General features: G+C 63.1%; 1 protein-coding gene across 2 annotated transcripts in view; it reads left to right on the top strand.

Annotated features, from left to right (window-relative positions):
* The window catches only part of TBL1X (transducin beta like 1 X-linked), a 136,443-nt gene extending 112,360 nt beyond the window's left edge, over positions 1 to 24,083 (top strand). For both annotated transcript variants that reach the window (XM_036235696.1, XM_036235697.1), the window contains 13 exons: positions 2,452 to 2,597; positions 4,759 to 5,023; positions 6,590 to 6,722; positions 7,200 to 7,341; positions 7,723 to 7,786; positions 7,905 to 8,002; positions 9,601 to 9,661; positions 12,222 to 12,343; positions 14,849 to 14,923; positions 15,344 to 15,471; positions 20,188 to 20,353; positions 20,461 to 20,562; positions 20,901 to 24,083. In XM_036235696.1, the coding sequence (XP_036091589.1) occupies positions 2,452 to 2,597; positions 4,759 to 5,023; positions 6,590 to 6,722; positions 7,200 to 7,341; positions 7,723 to 7,786; positions 7,905 to 8,002; positions 9,601 to 9,661; positions 12,222 to 12,343; positions 14,849 to 14,923; positions 15,344 to 15,471; positions 20,188 to 20,353; positions 20,461 to 20,562; positions 20,901 to 20,927 (1,529 nt within the window). In that variant the 3' untranslated portion in view covers positions 20,928 to 24,083. The remainder of the gene's footprint in view (positions 1 to 2,451; positions 2,598 to 4,758; positions 5,024 to 6,589; positions 6,723 to 7,199; positions 7,342 to 7,722; positions 7,787 to 7,904; positions 8,003 to 9,600; positions 9,662 to 12,221; positions 12,344 to 14,848; positions 14,924 to 15,343; positions 15,472 to 20,187; positions 20,354 to 20,460; positions 20,563 to 20,900) is intronic.
* Positions 24,084 to 26,416: the final 2,333 nt, after the last annotated feature.

Genomic DNA, 26,416 nt, shown 5'->3' with positions numbered 1-26,416 from the left:
ATTGGCACGTCCAGAGAGGAGACGTTATGCAGCCGAACTGTGTGCTCAGCATTTTAAAAGCGCGGTGAAGACCAACGCGGGACCCGTTCCGGCCTCGCGCCAGACGCGGGTCGGCCCGCCGGCTCGGTGCAGGTGGCCTGAGCCGCATCCGTGGCTCTTGCTGGGGATGGGGGTGGCATCCACCCGCAGGAGCTAAGAATGTCGGTCGCTGAGCTGGTAGGTCGTAGAGTGTAGGGAACAAAGATCCGCCTTGGAATGGCATCGTCGGGAGTTAAGTGCTCCGTCGCGTGCATGAGCCTTGGACGGCTTATCCAGCTTCCCTAGTATCCGCCCTTCCCGTGTGCGTCGAGATGATGGACACAGCGTTCAGCTTTGCTCGTGGGCAGCAGTGTGGCCAGAATCTCCTGCACTCTGAGCAGCAAGTAAGGCCGGTGTTAGGATGAGTGGGCGAGCGAGCGAGCGAGTGAATATCCCGCCATGCACGGAACGCGTGTGTCCCCAGAACGCGTACGTTGGAACCTCGCCCCCGATGCCATGCTGTGGGAGGTGGGCTCTTGGCAGGGGTTAGGTCGAGAAGGAGTGAGCCTCATGCGTAGGTCTGGCGTGCTGATATCAGACAGAGACCCCAGACAGCTCCTCCACCCCCTCCTGCCGGGAGAGACGCATCGGGGGGTGCGGCGGCCGTCTGTGGACCGGCCAGGGGCCCTCACCAGACCCCGAGCCTTGACCTTGGACTCCTTGGCCTGCAGAAGTGCAGGAAAGGAACGTTTGTTACGTACGCTGCGCAGCCTGCGGTATTTAGTTACGGCAGCTCTGACGGACTGAAACGGATACCAAAACCGCAACATCTCCTCTGCCACGTCCTCAGCCGTCACCGAAATCTATTTGTCAGGAGCCCTGGTCAGCGACTGACGCTGTGTGCTGATCGAGGCGGCCGGCGCAGGTTCCTCGGCGTCGCCCACGGGGGCCGCGCGGTCGTCCCGCTGCGGAGTCTGCAGCTCAGCCCCAGTCCTACGAGCGGAGTGCCGGGGGCCTGTCGCTCACCCGCCGCTGAGGGAGTGGTGTGGGGGCCAGACCGGTGACCGGAGAGACGGTGGCGAGGGCCCGCCTGCCCGCAGAGGGCTGTCAGGACACACGAATGTCGTCGACGGCTTTGGAGAGACGCCGGGCCAAGGGTAGGCACCGTGCGAGGGCGGGTGGTGGTTACGTTTTTCATTGCCGCCTTTGGCACAGAACGGAGAAGAGGCAGGGGCTGGTGGCGGGGGGTGGGGGTGGGGGGTCGTCAGCTTTATCCAGCGACCCCGAGTGGTGAGACAGTGTGTAGTGTGGCCGGGGGACGTCGTCGCCGGTGGACGGTCAGGCTGCGGGGCTCCGTGGGCAGCCGCGGCTACGGGGCAGGAAGGTGGACGGACAGGGAAAGCTGAGGTCACTCGCAAAGGGCCGTTCTCTGCTCATGTCCTCGGGGAGCGCTGGCCGCGGGGCCCTGTGGGGTGTGGGGTCCTGTGCAAGCTCATTTGAGTAGTGACAGTTCCATTGGCTTGCTGACAGTTTCGTGCAGCTCCGGACAGAGCTCGGGTCGACGGCTACCGTATTCTCTGCGAAATAAGCAAACCACGTCTCCTCCTACGGTGGAGCCAGGTGGCGGAACCGCGCAGGAAGGGGCCGGCAGGGCCGGGGCGAGCGGCAGGGACCCGCTTCCGCGGGGAAGCAGCGCCCCCTCGTGGGCGTTTCGTTTGCTGCAGAGGCAGCTCCCGTTTCAGCCGCGGCGGCAGCCGAGGGACGCGGGGGACCGGGGGCGGGGGGGGGGGGTCGCTGCTCTCTCGCTGCTGGTCCGTTTGGCTGATTGACACGGCGCCCGCGTGGGGGTGGGCGTGGGGGCCGCGTGCAGGCCTCTCGGGCAGGGAGACGCCGAGGCCCTGCGCAGCCACCAGCGCGTATAGGGAGAGACACCTTGCGGGCGGGCTCCCGGACCCGCCGTGATTGAAGCGGGCCTTACCGGGCGTCGGTTCGTCCACAGGTTGCGTGGAGGGGGTCGGCACCTGGGCGGGAGGAGGGGGCGCATTCCCGACTGCTCATAACACGGCTCGAGGCCACGCGGCCCGTCCGAGCAGCCTCTGTCTCCTCTCCGTCTGGCTGCGTGTGCCCTCGTGGGGCCGGGGAACAGGGACAGACGGACGTGACCGCTGAGCTCAGGGCCGGGACGCAGCCCGGGGCCGGGTCTCGGTGCCAGGGTCGCTCACGGGGCCGTGTTCAGTAACGCAGACGCGGCTCGACGCGGGAAGCTGCGTTTCCGTCCCCGGCGGCGGGGGCGTCCCTGGGTCCCCACTTCGCTCTGCCCCGCCCCGCCCCGGCCGGGAGCCGGGGGTCCCGCCCGCAGTGCCGCCCCTGGTCCCCGTGGCCGGGCGCAGCCTTCGGCCCGGCCGCACAGCCCCGGCTCGCCTCTCACCGCAGGCTTTTCCCACTCGGCGTTCACGTTCGGAATCGAGAGCCACATCAGCCAGTCGAACATCAACGGGACCCTGGTGCCTCCCGCCGCCCTCATCTCCATCCTGCAGAAGGGGCTGCAGTATGTGGAGGCCGAGATCAGCATCAACGAGGTACGTGCCGCGCGGGGCGGCCGTGCGTCCCCGCCGGGGTCCGCAGGGGGCGGGCCGCCGGCCGCACGCAGCCGGGCCGAGCGGCTCACGCGACCCCAAGCTGCTCGCGTGGGCCTCGTCCCTCCGTTCAGATCGGAGCCCGGAGAAGACCTGAGCCAGTTCTACGGCGACGTTTTAAGTCGGGGAGGACGACGTTTTGGTTTAAACCGGCTCCTCCCCCTCTCTCTCTCTCCCCCTCTCTCTCTCTCTCTGTCTCTCTCTCTCTCACACACACACACACACACACACACACACCCCCGTCCTGCCTTGCTTTCGGGATTTTCCACGTGAGACCCTCGCGTGACCCCCACGCGTCCTCGTCCGAGGCCACGTCACGTTGTCTGCCGAGGCCTCGGGGCGCCGGGCTCCGCCCCGACCTCCCCGGGTGCCCTCACGGTCTGTGCCGCACAGCCGACGAGGACCTGCCGGTGTACGGGCCGTGCCCCAGGGGCTCCGCGCTCCGGCGACTGACTGTCCCCTCCAGCCCCGCGCGGGTCCCGGCAGGCCTCTCTCCGGCCCTTCGTGCTGTGAACCCACCTCCGCCTCCCCCTCGCACGCCTGTCTTATCCGTCGTGTTTAACTGCGCTTTCTCCTCAGCGCATCAGGCACAGAAGCGCGACGCCCCGTGCTCGGTCAGGTGTGTTCCTCCGTGTTTTTCCAAACGCACACGTCTTTGGAAACAAAACACCCGACTTTCTGCTTCTTCCTCGGCCGCGGCCACTCCTGTGTCCTCGCGTTGGGTGCCCAGGCTCTTCCAGCGGCTCCTCGGGGGCCCCTCATTCCCTTTTTCCAGAGCAGACGTGTGGGGAGGAGGACAGGCCCTCGCGGGCCCCGCCAGCTCTCACGTCACCCGGTGCTGCCAATCCCTCTCCTTGCTCGCGGCCCAGGTTTCCGTCTCTCTCTCTCGCATCGAAAAGGCCCCCCGTCCGCTTCCTCAGCAATTCAAATTCTGATGCGTGCGGAGGACGAGGGACGAGCCTGTCCCTTGTCAGGAAAGAGCGAGACGGTCGTTAAAAGTGAGGCACGTGCTCGTGGAGTGTAAACTGGGAGGTGTTTTTCTTACTCTGGGCAGCTCCTTCTGTGGGCCAAGTCGTCTGCTTGGCCAGAGACAGCAGAGTCGGGCGGCCGATGAGCCGGCTGCCTCCTCTGTTACGTGTTTTATACTTTGTATCATTTCCTGCTTTCGGATATTGTAACCAGAGCCAGCTGGGGTGACGGGTTCCTTTAGATGCTCCTCAGCTGACACTCCTGCTTTCTCAGTTCTTCCTAGTTTGTAAAGTAATTCAGATTCAGGACATTCAAAACCTCATTTGCATATCCAGCAGACACGGCCCAGAGGCGCCGAGTTTCGCATTTGGCAAATTTGGGGCGCGAAGGAGAGAACGTTCTCCTGTATTTTTAAGTGGGCATGGAAGTTGTCTCCCTGCAGATGGGAAGCAGGGACTCAGAGCGAGTTCAGGAAAGGAGAATCAGAACTTAACAGTGCCGTGTGGGCATGCCGGGGTCGATGTGGCGTGTGCCCCGAAGCGCAGAGGCATTGCAGGCGGCAGGGCGGGCCCGTCGCGTTCAGCAGGTGGACAGCCCCGTTCTGAGACACACGCGCTCCCGCAGGGAAGGGCAGTGGTTCGCAGACACTTCGTCCTCCGGTCCTGGCTTCTGGCCGGTTCCTCGGCCTCACCCCTCTTGACAGCTGGGGGCCGAGCGTTCTTTGTGGGGGGCTGTGCTGTGCACTGCACCATGGTTAGGAGCATTCTGACCTCCACCTGCCGAATGCCAGGAGCATCTCCTGTCGTAGTCGTGACAACCGAACGGTCTCCAGGCCTTACCAAAATCGGCCAACGAGCACAGTCAGCCCCCAGACTCCCAGCCCCATTGAAATGACTGCATCAGAGAGGGCATTGCTTACCTGAACTAAGGTAGAGGAATTCCATGTGCTCAATGCACCGAGTCAGTGCGGCATCGACGAGGTACGGGGTCCCGCAGCGAGGGCAGCCGCTGCACCCTGCCCACCCTGCGCCTCGCCCGGGCCCCTGCTCCCGCAGCCGGCGGTCCCCGTGTGGCCCGGGGCGCGGGAGCCTCGGGGGCGCAGGCGCTGACGCCCTCACCGGGGTCTCTCCCGCAGGACGGCACGGTGTTCGACGGCCGCCCCATAGAGTCGCTGTCGCTGATCGACGCGGTGATGCCCGATGTAGTGCAGACCCGTCAGCAGGCCTTCCGGGAGAAGCTGGCCCAGCAGCAGGCCAGCGCGGCCGCAGCCGCGGCCACAGCGGCGGCAGCCACGGCAGCCACGGCCACCCCGGCCACCCCGGCCGCCGTGTCCCAGCCCAACCCACCAAAGAACGGAGAGGCCACGGTGAACGGCGAGGAGAACGGAGCACACGCAATAAGTAAGTGCGGGGCCAGGGCCGGGGCCGGCCGCGTCCCTCCTCCGCCCGCGTCCGCGTGACCCGCACGTGGCCTGGCGTCTGCTCGCCGTGCGGCTCGGAGCCCTCGCTCCGCACGGCGGGGAGGAGCGCCCCGCGGCGGCCGCGCACGGCGCCGTTTCGCAGGCGGAGGCCCGGCTGTCAGCGCCCGGCCTTCGCGCCGGGGCTGCTTAAGTCAGACGGCCCGAACCTCCACGCAGAGGGCCTGAGCGCGCTTTCTCGTGCTGCCGATAGGTTCAGACAGACAGCGTCGGGCTCTGGGTTCAAACCTCAAAGCGTGTGCGCCTGTGTGTTATGCACACGCGTGCACGTGAGTGTGCGCATGCACGTGTGCACGTGTGCACGCACGCATGTGTGTTCCCGTATTTGAAAACTCTGCCCGTCTGAACAGCCATGCAGCCAGCCCCAGGTGCCCCCGGGGTCGAGGTGGGCATGGTGTTGGCATGTCACCCCGCGGCCCAGCCCTGCGATGTGGCAGGCCGTGGCGCCCAGGCACGTGCTAACGAACTCCGCGACTCTCCCTCGGGCTGGAGAGTCCGATCTAGGTGGGGTGGAGACCCCATGTAGGCGGCGGAGCAGATGAATGACGGGGGGGTGACGTGAAGGCCGCGTCTAGCAGAGTGAAACGCTTCCCGCCAGCGGCTCCGTAATCCTGCGCCCGAGGCCCGGGGTGGTGGGCGGGGAAAGGAGAAGAAAATCCGTGTCTTGGACCACGGGTAGTTGGCTGTCCTCGCACGTGGGGGTACGAGCCGCGAGTTTTCCAACTTAAACAGTCGTCCAGCACAGAAAGTGGTTTGTAATTGGTGAACTTCAAGGAATCTCTGTCTGTCAGGACAGGAATTTTGCAGAGTTTCACCTTGTATGGATTTCTTTCGCATCTTACGAAAGTGACGGGGCGCGGCCACATAGAGGGGGTGCACCCCGATGAGTGCCGGCAGCTCGGGGCACGCGGCCCACTTTTCAGGAGTGCCTGGGGGCTACGTGTCCCCCTGGGAGAGCCGGCACCTCCTCCTTGGCACCCCTATGGGGGCTCTGCTTGGGACGTCATGAACAAAACTGGCTCCGATAAAAACCAGCCTTTGAATCCCAAGAATACGACGGTGTTTGGAGGCAGGCTCGGGGGTGGCGGACATCCTGACAGAGCAATGGCGTCCGCCGATGGGAGCAGCGTCAGGATAAAAAGGTGGCGCCTCAGAAAGGTGCTCCCCACACGAAGCGTCGCGTTCCACCGAGAGACAGGGCCTGGCACGTGCGTCCGCTCCCGTCCCGATGGCTGGCAGACGTGAGCCTGGCCCCGCTTGTAAAGAACGAGTCACTTTTGATTCCTCTGCCCAGTGCAGAAACTGTCGAAGTAAAAACGTGGCATGTTTAGTTAGATTCCTCAAAGGCTGTGATTCAGTGCCGACCGCAGAGGTCAGCTGACGGGCATCCCGTGGTGAGGAGGAGTTTCTAAAATGCAGGGTGCCCGAGCACCGGCCCCCCCACCCCGTTCGGCCAGCCACGTGCTCCTTTCTCGTTTTCCCGTGACAGATAATCATTCGAAACCCATGGAGATAGACGGAGACGTTGAGATTCCGCCCAACAAGGCCACCGTCCTCCGGGGCCACGAGTCCGAGGTGTTCATCTGTGCCTGGAACCCCGTCAGTGATCTCCTGGCTTCCGGGTAAGGACGGCACGTTTGGGGGACCCCCCCCCCCGGGGCCCCGCCGGGCGAGGTGCTTGCTGTCCTGGGGCTCCGTCTCGTGGGACACACACCTCCCTCTCGCCCGCCTGCGGCTCCGTACCGCACACCCCCGGGGCGCCTCAGCCTGTGGGGCCGTCCTCATTGCAAGCCAGTCTCCCAGTGGCGTGGCGACTCCCACAGACTCTTAAAATGACTCGCCGCACACTGAAGCTGATGTCATATTGCATGTCACCTGTCGCTGAAAAATAAAAATTTTTAAAAAGGGATTGCACGTGGAAAAATAACATAGTAAAGTAAAATGAAATGACCCAGCATGACAAAGATGGGGGGGGGGAACAGAGTGTGTGAGGGGCGTTAAAAAGGAGAGGGGGACGGCCACCTGCAAAGGACCCAGCCAGGAGCGGGGCTCCGCCCCCTCGACCCGGGGCCGAATGCACGTGCATTTTCCTCCCCCAGGTCTGGAGATTCCACCGCGAGGATATGGAACCTGAACGAGAACAGCAACGGGGGCTCCACGCAGCTCGTGCTGAGGCACTGTATACGGGAAGGGGGACACGACGTCCCCAGCAACAAAGACGTGACCTCGCTGGACTGGAACGTGAGTGTGCACCGCCCCCCAGGCGCTGCGCCGCCTGTCAGACCCGCCTGTCAGACCCGCCTCTCAAACCCACCTATCAAACCCGCCTGTCAGACCCGCCTGTCAGACCCGCCCGTCGCCTGGGCGAGGGGCCCATGGGGGGCCCGTCTCGTGGCTGCTCCTTGCGATTTCCTTCCTCCCTCGCCAGTGTGGTCGCCAGGCCCCCTCCGTCGTAATTTCAGAGCCGTGCGAGTGAAGGTGGCCGAGTGGGACCGACCGAGTCCCTTCTCCAGGACCCCATGGCTGACCGCGAGCCTGTGGGTCCGGCGAGAGGGTCTCGGCTCTGTCGGCACCGCCCTACTCAGCTGCTTTTCTCGGCGTCTGTCTCTTTCTGGCCCACAGAGCGACGGGACACTGTTGGCCACAGGTTCCTATGATGGCTTTGCAAGAATCTGGACGGAAGACGGTGAGCCTCGCCTCCCTCGGGGTGGAGTGGGGAGGGGGCGCTCTGCCGTGTCCTCGCGGAGTGAGCAAAGCGTGGCTTGGAAGTCGACGTGCTTGCCGTTTGGTTCTCTACACCACAGGTAACCTGGCCAGCACCTTGGGGCAACATAAAGGCCCCATCTTTGCCTTGAAATGGAACAAAAAGGGGAATTACATTCTGAGTGCTGGTGTAGACAAAGTGAGTACGAACATAAGTTAACTTCTTTGATCTATGGATGTTTGTTTATTTCTCAACTCTAGATAACGTTGCGGTTTCTTTGAATTCTGAGTCTTTCTGCTTTTCCTTAAGAAATCAAGAGAACTTCTGGTTTTGAGGGTTCCAATGTTAGCATTCATTTTAACATATCATCTCTTAATATATTATATTACTTTACAGACCTTCGTGCAAAGCTGCCCCCATTTATTTGAGGCACATGGTTCAGGGATGGCCCTCAAAGCCAAAAAGATTTGCCATCTAGCCCCTTGCAAAAAAATGCTGGCACATAGATAACCCTCTAGGTCTGTAGATCATTCAACCTTGTCTCCGTTTTTTAAGCCAACATTCAGACTCAGCAGCCTAATACCTAAAAAGCTGAGATTCCGTGGTTGGCACTGTGAGGTTTTCACGGAAATACCACCGAATTTTCCCCAAGATGCTCTGAGTCAGTTATTAAGCACATGACAGCACTTTGTCTTGTACGTGGCTGCTTGTCGATCCTGATGATGGACTCATCAGAATTACCTGTGCAGCTAAACCATCACTAACCTTTAATGAGCACGTTGCCCCCTGAGTTGCCCCATTCGATGCTTTGAGGTAGGAGGCAGACATGGGTGTGCCGGGTCTCAGTTCCCAGAGAGCCTCGCTCACTCACCTAGAGACACAGCAGCGTAGCGTAGGGGTAGGCGTGGGTTGGAAGTCAGGCCCTGGACGGCCAGAAATGGCTGACTGCCCTTTCTCAGAACCCGAATGAGTTCTTGGCCTCCTCACTTCCTTCTGGCCCCAGGGCGATACTCGTTTCTGACTTTCTACCTGATTATCAATTTTTACTCTAGCAGGTGATGAGTCGTGTGTGTGGTGGAAATGCACACTTGCAGGTCCGTTAGTCTTTGAGTCTAGCTGCCATTGTTAGTCAGCCGCAGCAGCAATAATTACATTTTTGGAAGTAATACCCAGGGAGGAAACATAGTTTCCAGAGATGCTGGCGATGAACTCGGGGAATGCTTAATGTGCAATGGCTAAATTACATCTCAGGTTCTTAAGGCCTTTTGTGAAATGGGTGTTTTCCTGTGCCCGGTGTGTATTTTTAACGTAAACATGAACACAAGGATACGATTACTGATGTAGATATGAAATTGCATCGAAACATATAAAAGACTTGCTGTATTACGTGCAGTGCCACGTTTTTGTTTGTGAGTGTGTAATTTAAGTGACTCCAGCAGACAAACAAACAAGACATTAATTGGTCTAGAGCTGACCCAAAACGTAGAGAACCAAGTTTCAGAGAATCTCACTATTCTGAGTGTGTGATAATCGTCTGTGATCCGCACAACTTGGGACCAGCCCCTTCTTCTTGACGCGAGAGCTTCCATGTTGGAACGGTCACACGTTAGCCACACCGGAGCAAAACAGCAGCTACAGTCCTCCGGGGGGGGGGGGGACCCGCTCTGTCTCTGTTGGACGGTAACGATTTAGAGGAGGCGGAGCCCAGCGTCTTTTCCTGTTAGGATACAGGGTTCTGGGGAAACCTTGGCAAGAAGAACAGCAACTAACTTTCCGTTTGTGTTTGCCGAGCGCAGACCACGATAATCTGGGATGCCCACACGGGCGAGGCCAAGCAACAGTTTCCGTTCCATTCCGGTGAGTTTTTCATTCTCGCGTTTCGTCACGTGAAAATGGGAATCCGGCGTCCTCTCAAACGGCCCGTGAGGCGATGGGGCGGGGGTGGGGAGGAAGGCGCCTGGGGAAAGTCGCCCGGTTCGTGGTGAGCGTCGTTCTCGAGGTTGGCAAGACGCAGACGCCCCCAGCATCGAACGTTTAAGGACTCGACGGTGACCCAGCCACCGCACCAGCGTGACCTCCTTTCTGCTGTGTTGGGGGGTCCCCGAGACGACGCCCAGATCCGGCCGTTTGCTGTGGAATGTCCCAGGAGTCAGCATATAGTTGGACTCACAGCTAAAGTTTATTACGGGACCAGGGAAGTTGGACTCACAGCTAAGGTTCATTACGGGACAGGGACACAGCAGAATCGGCCAAGGGGGACGTATAGAGGTTGGGAGCCAGCGTCTCCAGGGGAGTCCCCGGGACAGACCGGGCTCCCCCAGAAACAAGCAGTGTGACGCGCTCAGTGCCCAGGCTGCTCCCCAACGTGCCCTCGGCCTGGCTCACGCCCAAACCGCAGACCCCCGGCAGGAAAGTAAGGGTTCGGCGCACACCTCGTTTGCACAGTCAGGCACAGCAACCATTCTTAGGAGTTAGCGAGTGGTGAGAACCTTCTAGAATTCCAAATTCCCAGCGTCGCCAGCAGGCCTCCTGCATGGTGCAGGTCAGCCGTGCGGTGACCTGACCCTGTCCCCGCTGTGCGTTGGGGCCGCACGGGCAGCCAGCGTCTCGAGATCCCAATTCTCCAGATTCGCAGCTGAGGCATCGTGCTCTGTGGAACTCGGCCCTGTTGCCTCTTTAAGGATGGACGGCCACCCGCAGATGAATACGGGGTTAGAACGAGCTGCCTTAGAGGTGACTTGAGGGAGGGGAGGCCCCTCCCCTCTCAGGGCATGTGTCCCATGGAGGGGGACTCGCTGAGTGTCGGGGTGAACGTTCACTGTTCGGTCACACATTCCTGGGGCGCTGTGTATGAGGGGTCAGAGAGGTAGTTCGGGGTGCCTGGTGAGGGCTGAGCGGGAGCCGAGGGTCGTACAGGGCGCCAACGCAATGCAGGCCCGACGGGGCCTTGCCACGACTCTGTCCCGTGCAGAGACACCCACGTCTGTCATGCACAGGTCGTTGTCAGGATCAAGGCAGCTCACGGGCCGAGGGAGCCCCAGCGTCCTCCATGGCGCCTCGTCCTGGGGTCCACACCCATCTCTCAGGGCTGCCAGGGACTTTACCTGACTCCACTGTCAACTTGGACATGGCTGAGCGTATCACAGGACACATTTCCCCACGAGGAAGTGAGCACGGCTTCCAGTGCAGGCAGCTCGGATGCCAGTGTGTGTGAACGTGTGTGGGTGTGAGCTAGTGTGCGCAAGTGTTAGCATGTGTGCACGAGCGTGAGCTAGTGTGCGCAAGTGTTAGCATGTGTGTGAGGGCGTGAGCCCGTGTGCAGGAGCGTGAGTGGGCGTGCGAGAGCGTGAGTGGGCGTGGGTGAGTGTGAGCATGAGTGCAGCCTTATGGGGTGGCAGTGGGTGCGGGCGTGCGCGCATGTGCGAGAGTGTGAGTGGGCGTGCGAGGGTGTGTGCACGTGTGCGAGGGTGTGTGTGGGTGTACAAGTATGTGAGCAGGTGTGCGAGGTTGTGAGTGGGCGTGCGAGGCTGTGAGCTGGCGTGCGAGGTTGTGAGCGGGCGTGCGAGGCCGTGACAAATTACAGGAATGGGGTATAGGTGGGCGGAGCTGGAGTTCGGTGCGGTTCGTGGTGACGGGACATTTCTGGGTGAATCCCAGCGTGGCACGGCCGACTCAGAGTGGGGCCCGCCACCCGAGTGCAGAGGCTTCCCCGTTGGGGTGGCCGGGGTCAGCAGACGTTAATCTTTACGGCCAGGTGCTGAACTGCCTGTCAGACAGATGGTCGCCTTTCCAGGAGTGTTGGTTTCACGCCGGGCATGGGGAGGCCGGCCCGGGATCCTCGAGTGGGCTCGTGCAACGCCGGGCTCAGGTCTGCCCCTGGCTCACAGGCTCATCCCTCTGACGTAACCAGCAAAGATGCCGTGTGCCGTTGGGAAAGCCAGGGCCGCCTCGGCTCTGTCCTCCCCGCCAGAGCTTCCGAGCAGGGCTGCGGCTGGGCGAGGAGGCTGGTGGGGTCCAGCCCTGCACGGCCCACCTGTGCGAGGCTCACGCGGGCCAGACCACGCCTGTTATTTACAGATGTGGGGGGGGGGGGTCCAGCAAACCGATGGCCAGCATGTCCCGAGTGAGCGGACCCTTCTCCCGGTCCAGGGCCGGCTGGCCTGTAGAAACACACTCGGGACACGGCTCCGTTTTGACCGACCGATGGAAAACCCGGTCACCGGAAGCTCGCGTGACCCTGACTGTGGCTAGCAGCCGGGAGGCGCCGTCAGAGGGCGGGGGTGCCGAGCAGCCCGGAGGGGAGGTTCAGGGAGAGGAGACGGCACGAGGCCTCTCGGCTCCGCTTTTCGTCTCCCCGAGCGAGCCGCGCCCCGCGCACGGCTCCTGACGGCCGGCGTCTGTCTGTCCCCGCCCACAGCCCCCGCGCTCGACGTGGACTGGCAGAACAACACGGCGTTCGCCTCCTGCAGCACGGACATGTGCATCCACGTGTGCAGACTCGGCTGCGACCGCCCCGTCAAAACCTTCCAGGGACACACAGTGAGTGCGGCGTGCGGTCAGGGGGCCCGCGTTCGTGGGAGCAGACTGGGAGCCGGGAGCTGGGAGCTGGGAGCCGGGAGCCGGGAGCCATCACCTTTAGGCCCGGGATTAAAAGCTGCTGTGGAGACACAGCTGTTTTTCTGAAGCCCTTTGCTGCTTAAGCTGTGGGGTAGTAGCGCGGGTGGTTAGATAAACCCAGTTATGGGCAGGCAGTGAAGAAAAAGGTGATCCTGAGATGGAGCAGGTGTCGGATTCTGCTAGAAAGAATTAGCTATTGTACAGTTGTATGAAGACGTAAAAGAAAAGATGCTTGAAATGAGTGAATAGATGGGGAATGTCAGCAGAGAAAGAAAGACTATTCTTAAAAAATGTCGAAGAGAAATCCAAGAACCGAGACGTATGTCTGAAGTGGACATCTGTCCGTTTGTCCATGGCTCATAACAATGAGCCGGTTTTCCTAAATTTGACGGAAAATGTCAGCATGCCACCGTTTGCTGGCTTCTCATCGCATTCGTTCGTGTGGCATGTGAGGCTCTTCGTAGCCTTTCCGGGACAGGTCCCGTAGGGCCCCGTAGGGCCCCATAGGCACCCCTCAGTGACCTGCGGCTTTGAGCGCCTCGCACCCGCCCGCCCGGGTCCCCCGCACCTCAGCTCTCGTACAGCGTCCCTCGCTAGTAACGACCGACATGCATCGCTCGTTTCCCTGGTACCGGCTTTTCCGGCTTCTGCCCCCATGGGCCCCTGCTTCTGAAAGAAGGTGCTTTTCAGTCACGGACGTCAATCATCCTGTTCGCGATCGTCGTGGCCCTTAACGGACCCCGGCGTTGTTTGTCTCCGGGGCGAACGTATTTCTCCCGTGACCCTGGGCGGCCCCCGAAGGTTTCACTTTGCAGGTGTTCGCCTCCCGCGGTCTCGTTCGCGGCTCTGCGTCTGTCACGGCTCTCGGCCCCTTAAGCGGGTCTTACTGTAGCTCAGCACGCTGCACAAGGCCCACGCTAACCGTAGATGGTCGAGTCTGTTTTCCCAGGACCTATGAGCTGTTTCTGGGACGCTCCCTGGGGATCATGTCTCAGGCGGCGGCGGGAGGAAGGAATTTCTTTCCCGCTGGACGATTAACGGTGCCGTGGCTGGGGACAGTCCGTGGGGACCGTCTTGGCCTTTCCGGCCCTAAGAGTTCTGTCGATGGGCTCCACGGCTGTGGTCAGAGCCACCAGGCTGCCGGTGGCCTTGTCCCTGGATCGGCGCCTCCCACAGGCCATCCTGGCCCCTCTTTGTGGCGCACGTGTGTGCACACACGCCCCTGTCCAGCCCAGCCCCGCGGCCGTGCCGCGGCTCCCCGGTGGCGTGGTCCGTGGCCTCCAGGCCTCCCTCCTGGGTCGTCCACTGTCACTGCCCCGTGGAATCAGACGAGCCTCTGTCCCTCCCTCACGCCACACCGTTCAGGCTCAGTGCCCTCAGCAAGCGGCGTGACCGCGAAACTCGCCGTCACCTCAGAGCGCACGCGGGGCGTGAGATTGATTATGAGCGTGACGTCAGCTCACGGTTTGTGCAAAACCGCCGCGCGGCTGGGACCGTCCTGGGCAAAGGGGACCCTACGAGGGGGCCCCTGGAGCAGCGTGCAGAGAGCTGTCACCTTGTCCCGGAGCTTCCCCTCGGCTCACCGCACACAGCACGCCGTCCTCGTCTGCTGGCCGCGGCTCGTTTACACGGGGCCCTCCTCCCTCGCCCGCGGGCTGTGTTCTCCTCTGTCCTCCGGGACTTCCTCTTGGCGTCCCCTGGCCCCCCAGACCGGGAAGGCCGCCGGGCGCTGTGTCTTTGCGCCCCGTGTGGTTCTCTGCATCTGCTACCTGGGGCCCCGCAGCATTTCGGGTACCTGGCTGTTTGCTGTGGATTGCGAGCTCCCCTCCCGCCCCAAACCGCACCCGCGTCTGCACGGAGGCTCCTGCTCCTCGTGCGTGCGGCCCCCGGTGCCCGCTCGCGTCTGCTTCCCCCTGAGCGTCCGCGCCCGTCTGTGTGCGTGTGCACGTGCTGAGGGCCCGTCTCCTCCGGCCCGGGCTCGCCTCACATCCGCCGGTGCCGTTCCCCGACGTTTCTGCCCCCTCCGCTGGGCCCCAAAAGAGAACCGTCTTGGACTGGGAGGGCCCGTTGCCTTAAAAGTGCCCGTGAAAAGGATTTCCAGCGTCACTTGTAAAGGGACGTGGTCGTGTTGCTTTTAGGCGCCGCGTTTGTTACGAGTAAATTCATTTGGCTCCGTTCCTGCGTACGGTTTGTCTTTATCTCTTCGAGAGAGGCGGATGAGGGTGTTTGGGTTTATAGGGTTTGTGGCTGTGCTTTTACGTCCGTGAGAAGGGCAGAGTGAGGAGAAGAGAAAGGCGGGGTCCCTGGGGCGAAGCTCGGTCGCGTGCAGGGTGCGCGGGGCGCACGGTCTCCGCAGGACGGCAGCTCGCTCGCTCCTGCCCCCTGCTGGGCGGCTGTGGTACCTGCAGGCTTCTCGCTCCCTTTCAGAACGAGGTCAATGCCATCAAGTGGGACCCTTCCGGAATGCTGCTGGCCTCCTGCTCCGATGACATGACACTGAAGGTGACGCGGTGCGGGCGGGAGGGCCGCGCGACCCCAGACCGACCCCAGACCGACCCCAGACCGACCCCAGGCAGGCGGCCGCCGTCGGCGCGGGCCGAGCGTTCACGGCCTCTGTGCCGGGCTCGTGAGTCCCGGGCAGCCCTCCTGGCCCCGTCGGCGCCTCGAGGAGTCGCTGTCACTGCTCAACTCCTGTTGACCAGCCGAGGACCCGGCGGAGAACCCGGCCCTTCCCCGTGGCCGTCCCCCCTTCTCCGTGGCCGTCCCCCCCCCCCCTGGCGGCCCCGGCATGGGGCCCCACCGATGGGCTAGCCGTACGGCCCGCCAGGCTGTGCCCTGGAAGCCTCCCGGGCCGATGCCACACCTGTCCCGGGCGGCGAAACGGCGTTCGCTGACCCCGTGTCCCGTCTCTGCGTTCTCTAGATCTGGAGCATGAAGCAAGATGCGTGTGTCCACGACCTCCAGGCGCACAGCAAGGAGATCTACACCATCAAGTGGAGCCCCGCCGGGCCAGCCACCAGCAACCCTGCCTCGAGCATCATGCTCGCAAGGTAAGGGGAGGACGGCCCGGCTCCCCGGGGCCAGCCAAGCCGTCGTCTCCAAGGGGCGGGGGGGGGGGGGGGGACGGGAGCTTTTGCTAAAGTCCGAGTGTCGGTAAAGGGGTCCCCGGGCTCAGCCAGATCTGACCAAGACGGTGCGGCGAATGCTTCCGGGCCGAGCGTTGGAGGGGGAGAAATGGCCAGTTAGTGAGACTCCTCCCAGGGCTGGGAAGGATGGTTGTGAGTGGCCTCCACACAGCCACAGCACTGTGGGCTGCGGGCACGTGAATCGTCTCGCCGTGACGTTCGTCAGACCCGTGCGGGACACAGGCTGCCCCCCCCCTCGGTCCTGTGGGGACTTTTGGTGGCGGTGCCCTGCTGGTTTTCCGTTCTTACACGAGTTTATTTGAGCCAAACGGAAGGCGTACCAGGAAGGCAGGTCTCGGGTGCTCGGGAGACGGGCAGTTTCGCGTTTCCTGGGACGTGTCTTAGCTTCTACGTGACGTTCTATTTCTCAGTTGCACTTGACACGTCCAGTATCATTGTCAGCGTGAGGTTCGCAGCCCGGCGGTCGGGCATTTGTGTAGCGCACGAAGCGATCGGCTCCGGAGCCTGGGACGTGTAACCGGCTCTCCCAGCTGCCTCGTGGTTGCTGGCACCGTGCACGGCTGTGATGGTGTTATTGACGACGGTCCCTACGCTGGGCCGCACCTGCCCGGGGACCGTCTCGTGACCGCCGATTCCTCCTTCTCAGCCCCTTTCCCTCTTGCAGTCACCCGCAGGCACGCCTCGCAGCCGGCAGCCGGCAGCCTGTGCCCCGTATCCGGGCTCGTTTCTGGTTTGTGCGTTCCTTGACTTGGGTCTCCAGAGTCCTCGTGTGTGCGAGATCACACGGCGTTTGCCTTTCTCTGTCCGACTCGCTCCGCTCGGCACGGTACGCTCCGGGTCGGTCCCTGTCACTGCAGGCGGCGAGAGTTCTTTCCTTCTGTGGCCGGGTCACGCTCCGTCGTGCGTAGAGACCACCTCTTCTTGAGCTCTCCGTCGATTGGTGGACACACAGGTCGTCTCCCTACCTCGGCTGTTGTAGATGATACCGCAACGAGCGTGCGGGCGCGCTTGTCCCTTGGAAGTCGTGTCTGGGTCTCTTCGGGTAAATACCCGGAGGCGCGTTGCTCTCCCGTTTCAGCCTTTGCTTGGAAGTCCGTTTTGTCTGGTGTTCGTACGGCGAGCCCAGCTGCTTGTGTTTGCATTTCTATGGAATATATCTTTCCATCCCTCTGCTTTCCGTCTGTGTGTGTGTCGTACACACACACGCATGTGTAAGGGCCTTGTTTTCTTAGTCATTCGGCCGCCCTGTGTCTTTTGCTGGGAGCGTGTAATCCACTCCCATTGAGAGTGATCGTTGGTAGATAATGTAGTTATTACCATTTTATTATTCGCATTTTTTACCTTTTTCTGCTTAAAGAAGTCCCTTTCATATATCCTGCAGCGCTGGTTTGGGGTCGATGAACGCCTTTCGCTTTTTCTTGTCTGGGAAGTTCCTTGTCTGTCCTTCTAAATGATGACTTGGCTGGATAGACTCATCTTGGCCGTGGGTCCTTGCTTTTCACGACTTGGAACACCTCGTGCCCGTCCCTTCCGGCCTGCACAGCTTCCGTCGAGGAGTCCGCTGACAGCCTCGTGGGACCTTTCTCGTGGGTGACGTCTTTTCTCTTGTTGCTTGTCAGGTTCTCCGTCTGTGTTTAACGTCCGGTATTTGGGTTAGGCTGTGACTTGCTGTGGGCCTCTGTGGGCGCGTCTCGTTGGGGACTCTCTGAGTTTCCTTCACCAGGTTAGGGAAGTTTTCCAGCATTATTTTTTCTCTCTCTCTATTTATTGCTCTGTCTCCTCCTCCTGGTGTGCCCTGTGAGCTCGAAGTCTTCCTACAGGCGCCTTTACACATATATATATATATAAAATACATACACATGTATTTTTTCGATGCTTCTGTTCTGTTCCGATTGGCCGTTTTCTACCGCGTCTTCCGAATCGCCGCCTCGATCCTCCGCTTCAGGCCACCTCCTTCGGCTCGCCGCCGAGGCATTCCTTATCTCAGGTGCCGTGTTCTCCATCCCCGGCTGGTTCTTTCTCACGCTTTGCATCTCCGTGTTCACGTTTCCCACCTCTCTGTTCTCGTGCGCCCCGAGATCACGGCGCACCCTTCTCGGCAGCGCCTCGAGCTCCGCGCCCGGCAGGCGGCTTGCCTCTGTCACGCCGAGTTCTTCCTCTGCAGCTCTGTGCCGTGCTTTCGTTTGGGACGCGTTTTTCCGTCCGCCCTTCACGGCTCCCTCCACGTGTGTTTTTCCTCGGGATCGGATCAGGTAGGGCCGTGTCGGGGTGGCCTTACGTGTGCAGGTGTCCTGTGGGGCCCAGAGGCGCGGTCTCCCTGGTTACCTGAGCCGGGTGCTCCAGGTGCGCGCTGCTGTCGTAGCTGAGCCGTGTGTGCTGGAGGGATTGACCGTCGGGCTGAAGGGTTGTGAGCCCTGGTGGACACCACTGTGGGGGGCCGTTGTGCAGGGGCTGACCCTGCAGGATTCGCAGGATTCGCTTTCACGGGGCCTCTCGCGCCTGCCCGGTCCACCCCTCGGGTGCGGCATTTGGGGAGCTGGTGCTGTGGTGTGGTTGAAGCTAGCCTTCGGGGGTGCGGGTTCCGGGGCCTCTTGCCGGGACTCTGGGGCAGGCCACGGCCAGCCGCTGCCCGTGACCACGCGGTGTGGGCTGCAGAGTGACCTGCAGATGGCCGCCACTCGTGCCGGGCTTGGAGGAGCCTGGGAGAGGCTCCGCCGCGCCCCGAGGCCGCCGCGCACAAAGCACGGGGCATGTGGCAGGTTTGTGAACTGGAGAGATTCGAGGGCCGTCGGTCGTGCGGACTGAGACAGGACAGCCGCGTGGGGAAGCCACCGGAAGCGGCGTGGGTGGGCCCGCACGCTGCTCATCAGCGCGAGACGACCGGAGTCAGCCAGGGCGATGGAGACTCAGAGGTGGCGGCCGCGTGTGTCTGCACACCAGGCGTGGTCAGGGTGAGTGCAGGTGCGACTCGGTGCTGGCGGCTGGGTCGTCCGCCGTACGTCCCGTGTGGTCGCGGGAGCAGCTGAGCACCGCGTTTTCCGGTCTCGTGTCTCGCCGAGAAGCAGCAGCCAGGGCGCGACTCCGAGGCCGAGAGCTCGCCGCTGCGGGGCCTGGAAGCCACGGCGCAGACGGATGACGGAGTCTGTCCAGCCGGAGCCGACGGGGCTCGGGAGGAACGGCGGTTCCCGGGCTGCAGCAGGGGAGACGTCCCGTGCAGCTGCGGAGAGCGGGGTGGTGGGCGGAAGTGACCAGCGGCAGAGTCGCCCGTAAACGGGCCGGACGCCCCCTCCCCGGGGTCTGCGCCTCGCTGGCCACAGGGACTCTCGCCGCTGACCGCGCCGCACCCCGGGCCTTCTGCAGCTGCTGCGAGGCCGAACCGGAAAACAGAGGCCGCGGTTACGATTCTCTTACTTCGTTTTATTGAACGGAAACCCACGGACGTGACCGTGACCGAGAACACGCTAGAACCCTTTTCCGACGGCTCGCAAAAAAGGGGTCACGTGGCACGTGCTACGAGCGTTCCTTATCCGTTTGGTCACGTGAAAGGGACAGACCGGTGCCTGCCGAGTCTCTGCCGGAAGGAGGGCGGCCGGCGAACCGGTCCGTGACGTGTGCCGTTTTAAATGCGAAAGTAACCGAAACGTTACCATCTCGGGAGTGCGATCGCATGTTTGGACGTGACGGCATTTGAATTCTCGTTAGACTGAAACTTTCATTCCCCGAATCTGCTATTTTCCCAAATGTTTTAGCTGGCGACGATCAACGTACGTTACATCGTGGGAGCGTTTGAGAAAAGGTGGCAACTGTTCGACAGAAGCGTGTCCCCTTCATGTTTATAGGAGACGCAGAAAGGAATAACTGTGGACCTCAGTTTGTTTCCCCAACAGTCGCAGCGGGAAGAAAGAGAAAAGGGGAAAAAAGAAGGAGAAGGAGGAAAGAACAGGAAACGAGTCGTTCCGGCGCGGGGCTCATGTTCGGGGTCCGCGAGCGCCGTTTTGGGGGGGCCTCGTGTTCGGGGTCCGCGAGCGTCGTTTTGGGGGGCTCGTGTTCGGGGTTCACAAGTGCCGTTTTAGGGGCCTCGTCTTTGGGGTCAGCGAGCGTCGTTTGAGAGGGCTCGTGTTTGGGGTACACGAGTGTCATTTTAGGGGGCTTGTGTTCGCAATCAGCGAGCATCATTTTAGGGGGCTCATGTTGGGGGTCCGCGAGCGTCGTTTTAGGGGGCTCGTGCTTGGGATCAGCGAGTGTCATTTTACGGGGCTCGTGTTCAGGGTACGCGAGCATCCTTTTAGGGGACTCGTGTTCGGGGTTCACAAGCGCCGTTTTAGGGCCCTCGTGTTTGGTGTACGCGAGCGCCGTTTTAGGGGGCTCGCGTTCAGGGTCAGCGAGTGCCATTTCACGGTGGCGACGTGGATTCGTTTATCATGTCTTGTGACGTAAACGCCGCAGCAGGAGGAACGCCCCCCTCTGCGTGGCGAGGTCCCGGGAGACGGCGAGGTCCCGGGGGTGGCGAGGCCCCGGGGAGACGGCGAGGTCCCGGGGGTGGCGAGGCCCCAGCCGTCCCCTGGCGCCGCCCCCTGCCGGTGACGTCCTCCCCCTGCCCCCCCCCCCGCGTCCCCACAGCGCGTCGTTCGACTCCACGGTGCGGCTCTGGGATGTGGAGCGCGGCGTGTGCGTCCACACGCTCACCAAGCACCAGGAGCCCGTGTACAGCGTGGCCTTCAGCCCGGACGGCAAGTACCTGGCCAGCGGCTCCTTCGACAAGTGCGTGCACATCTGGAACACCCAGGTACAGCCCGTCGGCCCCGCCCCACGGCACCCCGGCACCCGCCCCGCGTTCGGTGACCCGGGCTCACGTCCGCTCGCGGCGTCCGTGACGATGGCTTTGCGTTGCAGAGCGGGAGCCTCGTGCACAGCTACCGAGGCACCGGCGGCATCTTCGAGGTCTGCTGGAACGCCCGGGGAGACAAAGTGGGCGCCAGCGCGTCCGACGGCTCCGTAAGCGGCTCCCGCGGTTCCCCGGGGGCGGGGGGTGGGGTCCGTCCGGCCGGGGCCGTGCTGCGGCCTCGCGTCCAGGGCGGGCCCTCGGCAAAGGCTGTCGAGGGGAGGATCCGAGGGTGGCCGCTTGCTCGGGCCGGCCGGTCGGCCAGATGCCCAGACACCAGCCTGTCGCCAGAGCTCCAAACGTCCGCGGCTGTGTGCCAATAAAGCTTTATTTATAAACCGCGGGCAGTGGGCCAGGTTGGCTCCGGGGGTCGTATAACTGGCCAGCCTCCGCCCTAATGGCACCTCGGAGCCTCCCCTGAAGGCCACAGGCTCCTTCTCTGTCCTTGCAGGTGTGCGTCTTAGATCTGCGAAAGTAGACACACTGTTTCGGAACAAAGAGAAAAGGATTCTCACGGACCAGCCGCGAGCGTGTGGGGTCGCCGCACGCTGCAGACTCAATTCCGTCGGCTCCCACACCGCACGGACGTGACTCGCGTGCGCCTCGAATTGACTCGTCCCTGGCCACAGGAGTCTCTCTTCTTTTTTTTTTTTTCCTTTTTTCCCCGTAATCCACATCAAGAAGTTCAGCACAGACACACACACGGTCCTGTCACAGGGGGAAAGGCTCGGCGTCCGCGAGGCGTCCCGGGCCCGCCGAGCGCAGAGCGGCAGCCGGAGAGGTGGCGTTCACAGGTGTGGTCCCACCCCGACGGGCTCCGACGGCCGAGAGGGGAGGCCAGGAAAAACAAAACAAAACAAAACAAAACGCCGTGCCAAAAACGAAACAGAAAGGGAGGAAAGGAAGAGGCCGCGAGGACCCCGAAGGGGGCGGAAAGTGTCCTCCCCGCGCTGGGCTCTCTTTTCCCCCCTAAGAATTCGGACGCGACAAGTCAACTCTCGCCAAGGACGCCCAGCGACCCGTTTGCACCGATGAAATGCGCAGCGTTGTAAACCCGACACTTCCCGTTTTCCAGAACCTTCTCTGTCGGGTGGTGGCGCTCCCTCGGCGGAGCCCTGCCGCTCGGGGCCCTCCCGCCCGAGATGGACGCGGTGTGGGGTGTGCCCCCCTTGTCCTTGCTGCCCCCCGTACGCCTCTCTCCTCCGCTGCCCGCGGTCTCGATTTGCAGGAGACAGACCCTCGGCGGCCACAGGCGGGCGCACACGGTGAGCGGCGTCGCGGACGGACGGACGGACGGACGGACGGCTTCCTGCCCCCTCCCGCCTCGTGCGCCCCCACAGCCCGCACGTCACAGCGCCGTCAGGTCTTCGGTCTCAAGGGCACTTTCTCCACGTCATAAGTGCTTTATGTAAGAAGGCGGGGCACGGGGACTTTTTACAGGAGAAAAAAAAAAATGACTTATAAGAGAAAGAGCCCGGAGTATTTTTGGAAGAAAAAAAATAATAATAATATTTTTATGTTAAAACAATTTTAAAATCCTACCAATGGCCATCAGACAGAGAGAGCTTTGTGCGGCTTCATATTTTTAAAAAATGTCAGGAAGACAGAGACAGGGTCTGGGGCGAGGCTCGCCGTCCCCGGGCGCTGCGGCCGCGGGGGAGGGGTGGGCACGGGGGGCCGGGGCGCGGCGGGCCCTGGGCGTCCGGACCCACGGGACCAGCGGGGGAGGCGGCAGCTCTCGGGGCGCCAGGACCAGTGGACCCCTCTTGGCGAGTCATTGACCTTCGTGGCGGCAGGAAGGACGTGAAGGCCGGTGCCCTCTGACCCCAGGAAGCCCGTCCCCGGCCACACGGGATCGAAGAAGCCATGGAAGCCGACGGCGTGGCTCCGTGCGCCTCAGAGTGGCTCTTCGCTCGCGGCAGCAGGCGGAGGACGGTCCGGTCCCCGAGGGCAGCTCGGGGACACCCTGCAGAGCGGAGCTGCCGGGGCCGGGCGATGGCGGAACTCAACGGGCAAGCGGGGGGCCCAGTCCCGCCGGGCGCTCACGCGGGTCGGGCACCCCGGGCGTCTCTGCCGACTCGTCTCTTCCCTCCCTCCCGAGAGACGGGGAGAAGAGGAGAGATTTTTCTTTTTTAAACAATGACTCTTTCTACTGTTTTTAAACTGTTCCCCGTGGCTTTGTGTTCCTGCGGGACGTCCCTTCCCTCGGATCAGGCGGCCCCGTCCTCCCTCGTCGGCGGCGGCGACGCTGACCTGTTTTTAAGATCGGCCGGGAGATGGGCCGTCCTGGGCCGCCGCTGTCTCTGCGGCTCTGGGAGGGGCGGGGGGCGGCCGGCCGGGGGCAGGTTTCAGCGGTGACGGGGTGCGATGTGGCGGGTGCCGTCAGCTGCGGAGCCGAAACCCAGCGTCGTGGCAGGCGAGGCGCGTCCTGCAGACCTCGGGCCGTGGCCGGCGGACGCGGCCACCGCGTGTCCATCACCGACAGCTCGGGCCGCGGCCACGGACAGACCCCAGCGCTGTGCACAGTGCACCTGTCGCGTTCGGGCCGGGTCACCCGGGGGCGTCGCAGAGTTCTCTTGCCACCACGGCCGGCACGGACGGCGGCAGACACCCCCGGCCACGCGGCCGGCTTCCCGCCCCAGGACGTCGCCAGCCTCGGGACGAGCCCAGCCAAGCGTCGGGGGCACTGCCGGGACTCGCGGAGGCCTTCGCCAGCCAGGCCTCACGCAGCCGGGGTCCTGCCGACGTTCCCCCAGCCGCGGACCGGCCGGGACCTCGTGGCAGCCGGGGCGGAGGCGCGGTCTGCGGGTTCCCAGAGCACGCGGGCTCGGGCCCGGCACAGCGGTGACCACGGCGAGGGCTCAGCGTCCGCGTCCCGGGCTTCCCCGGCGGCCGTCGGAAGGCGCCCGGCCGCGCCAGCCCGTGGCGGTCACACGCCCGCGGCCGCCGGCCTCCGCAAAGTCGGGGTTCGCCTCGTCGCCCACGTGGGCCGCGCGCGCCCTGACTGCCCGCCGTCGTGCACAGCTCTTAGAAACCGTGGGGGGCGCCGGAGCCTCTGCGTCTGAGTGCGGACGTAACCCACCGACCCCCCACCCCCAACCCCGAGTCTTCGCTTGGGTTCGAGGTGACCAGGAGCGCGTCCCACACATCGGACGCTGGGCGGGGAACGGGGACGGACGGGGGCCCCGGCCGAACCCCAGGACTCGACTTTCGTTCTTTCTAAAAATAGGTCCTGCAGCCAAGCGAAGTGCACTTTGTCCCACGTGAGGGTCTGTCTGCCTCGTCCCCGGCGGATTTTCTCTGTTTCCACCCTTTCTCGTTCTCTCTCTTTTCATTTTTTTCCCCGACGTCGTGTTTCTGGTCGAGTGCAGAAATGTCCCTCCCGGCACGCCCCGAGGTGTCGACTTCTGGCTTCTGCGGTTTTTATTGTCTGTGTCAGACGTGCAGCCAGACGCGGTTCCCCGTCCAAAGCGCCCGAGCCCGGCCCCCCGAGTTCTGTCCGCGCCCCGGCCCCCGCCGCCCTCACACTCTGCGACGAGGAATCGCCTCGCCTGTCGTAGCGCATCTGTTTCGAGAGAGAATCAGCAACAGATCATATTCAGTGTCTTGAATAAATTGCTCTATTTTGATACTAGACAACGTGGTGCTGTAGTGTTTTCTGGGTCGTGCTCGGGGACCTGGGGCGCCCACGCCCGCGAGCGCAGACGGACGGCAGCTTCCTGGGGCACGGGGCCGAACGCCGTGCTCCGAGGGACAAGCCACCCACAGTTATAAAAGCTTCTCACCCAAAGGGACCGTGTTTTGCACTGTGTCCCGCCCCCCACCCCCCACCACTTGAGTTCAGGCTGCCCGTTTGGAAAAGTCAAAGCGCGGGAACTTTGTCTTGCGCACGCTGGGTTCGCCGGGAGTTTGGGTTCCACGATTTGCTCCGAGCGATGGGAGGAAGCCGAGGTCCCGGGAGGGAGGGTCGGCGGAGGGCCGGGCCGGGCGGGCGAGCCCAGAACAGGGCTGTGATCGTCCCCAGAGCCGCCGGACGCTGTCCCAGGACGAAGCAGACGCTGCGTCATCTGGGGCACGGCCGCCTTAATTTTTTCTCTTCTTTTAACCCCGTCTAGTTGACGAAGCCCGTTCCCGCCAGGCAGATTTAGGGTGACGCCAGCACCCCGTAAGCCTGCTACGAAAGCCACGGGAAGGTCCTGGGAAGAGCTGGTAGCAGACTCTCGGTGCACAGGGCAGAGCCCCGGGGGTCGGGGGCACGTGTGACTTCCGTGACCATGCCGGGGACGTGCACAGCCACACACGGGTTTCTTGGTCCCGGACGGGGCGGCGGGTTGGGACATGGAGGTAGCGAGGTGCGTGGGACTCACGTGCAGGTACCACAGACCCTTTGCCGCATGGCTGAGATGCCTCCCCATGTGCCCTGACCCCCCACTTCCCGTGGCCTCGGCGGGGGGGCGGGGTGAGCCCCCGTCACTGAGCGGGGCTCCCTCCGCCCTGGGTAACGCCCGGGTCTCGGTGCCGCTGCTCAGGATGGTTTAAGAACGTCCTTTGTGTTCACGGAAGCTCTCTGCACCCGGGGTGGGGGGCGGGGGGCTGTCAGGGCAGGAAGTACGAGCCGCCGTGAGGTGGACGGGGTGGGAGCCGCTGGGGGCAGACACAGGCCCTCACGGAAGACGCCGAATGTGGCCAAATGTTCCTTTTCTCCCCCAGTCCGGCTCCTCCTCCTCCGAAGCGTCTCATCCACTTGCCAGGTAAGCAAGGCGAGAGGTCGGGGTTCCGCACGGAGGGGGTCGTGGGGTGCAGGGCAGCGCTCACCGCGCCGCTGAATTTTCCAGCATCCGCCACCTACAGCGACCGGCCTTCCAGCAAAAGCGCTTAAGACCGAGCGAGCTCATTCATTTGCTCAAAAACTGTCTCTCTCGTGCCCTGGATGGACTCGAAACGCCACGTCCTGACGGTGCCTTGCGGGTCCCCGTGGCCAGGGCCTCGCCCCGTGCCTGGCGAGGAGCCGCGGGAGGACCCACTGCCTCACCCCGTGGCCCCGACCCGAACCACGGCGCCCGCCGGTGGGCACGGCGCCCCGTCGAGGAGCAGCTGTCGTAGCCGGAGCACCGGGTCTGCCGCGGCTGCTGTGTGCAGGCTGCCCGCCCCGACGCTGCCCGCCCCGACGCTGGCCGGCGTGAGCCGAGGGGCATGGGCGCCCATACGGGGCGCCTTTGAGGGACCTGCACGAAGCGGCCTTGGCAGCCATGCAGACAGCGGCGGCCACGGGGGGCTCCAGGGTCGGCCCCCTGCAGACAGCACCGGGGGCCACCCACACCTGCACCCCGAAAGCTCACCCGCGCCGCCTTGCAAAGGGGTGCGCCTGCGGCTGGCCTGTACCCAGGTGCTTCTCGGAGGCCCATCCCCTTTGGCACTGGCTGCTGACTTACAGACCTGGCACGCTGCGATTGGGGCTCCCGAGTCTCGCGCCTTCCTCCGGCGGCAAGGGAGGCTGGGAAATCGGGCAGCGAGCGTTTGTGGCTCCAGAGCGGGGGGCAGGGCTGTCCCCCGTGCGGTGGGGGGCAGATGCTCAAGTAGACGACGGGCTTCCCGTGCCGGGGGCGAACAGGACGTCGCAGAGCAAAGCCGACACGGCCTCGCGCATCCCTGACGCTCCGGGTCAAGTCGGGCGCGCCGTACCTAGGGCAGGTGCGTGCGTCGGGAGGCTCGGCCCCGGGCAGCACGGCGACAGTGACCTGGAACCCCGAGTCCGTGTGCGGCCGCGGCGCCCTGCAGACGAGCGAGTCCAGGGGCAGCCCGGACGGGTCCCCGAGGGCGGAAGGGGGTCCTCTGCGTGCAGAGGGGTCCGCGGTGCACCCAGAAAAGCCTCACGCGCCCTTAGGGACGCGCCCACCTGTTTTGCACCCTCGCTGCCTGTCACCACAGTTGTGCAAACGTCTGTGTACGTTCACGTGATGGAAACGT

This window comes from Rousettus aegyptiacus, unplaced genomic scaffold, assembly GCF_014176215.1.
Source record: "Rousettus aegyptiacus isolate mRouAeg1 unplaced genomic scaffold, mRouAeg1.p scaffold_m13_p_19, whole genome shotgun sequence".
NCBI lineage: Eukaryota > Metazoa > Chordata > Mammalia > Chiroptera > Pteropodidae > Rousettus > Rousettus aegyptiacus.
This window is presented reverse-complemented; position numbering and strand designations above follow the sequence as displayed.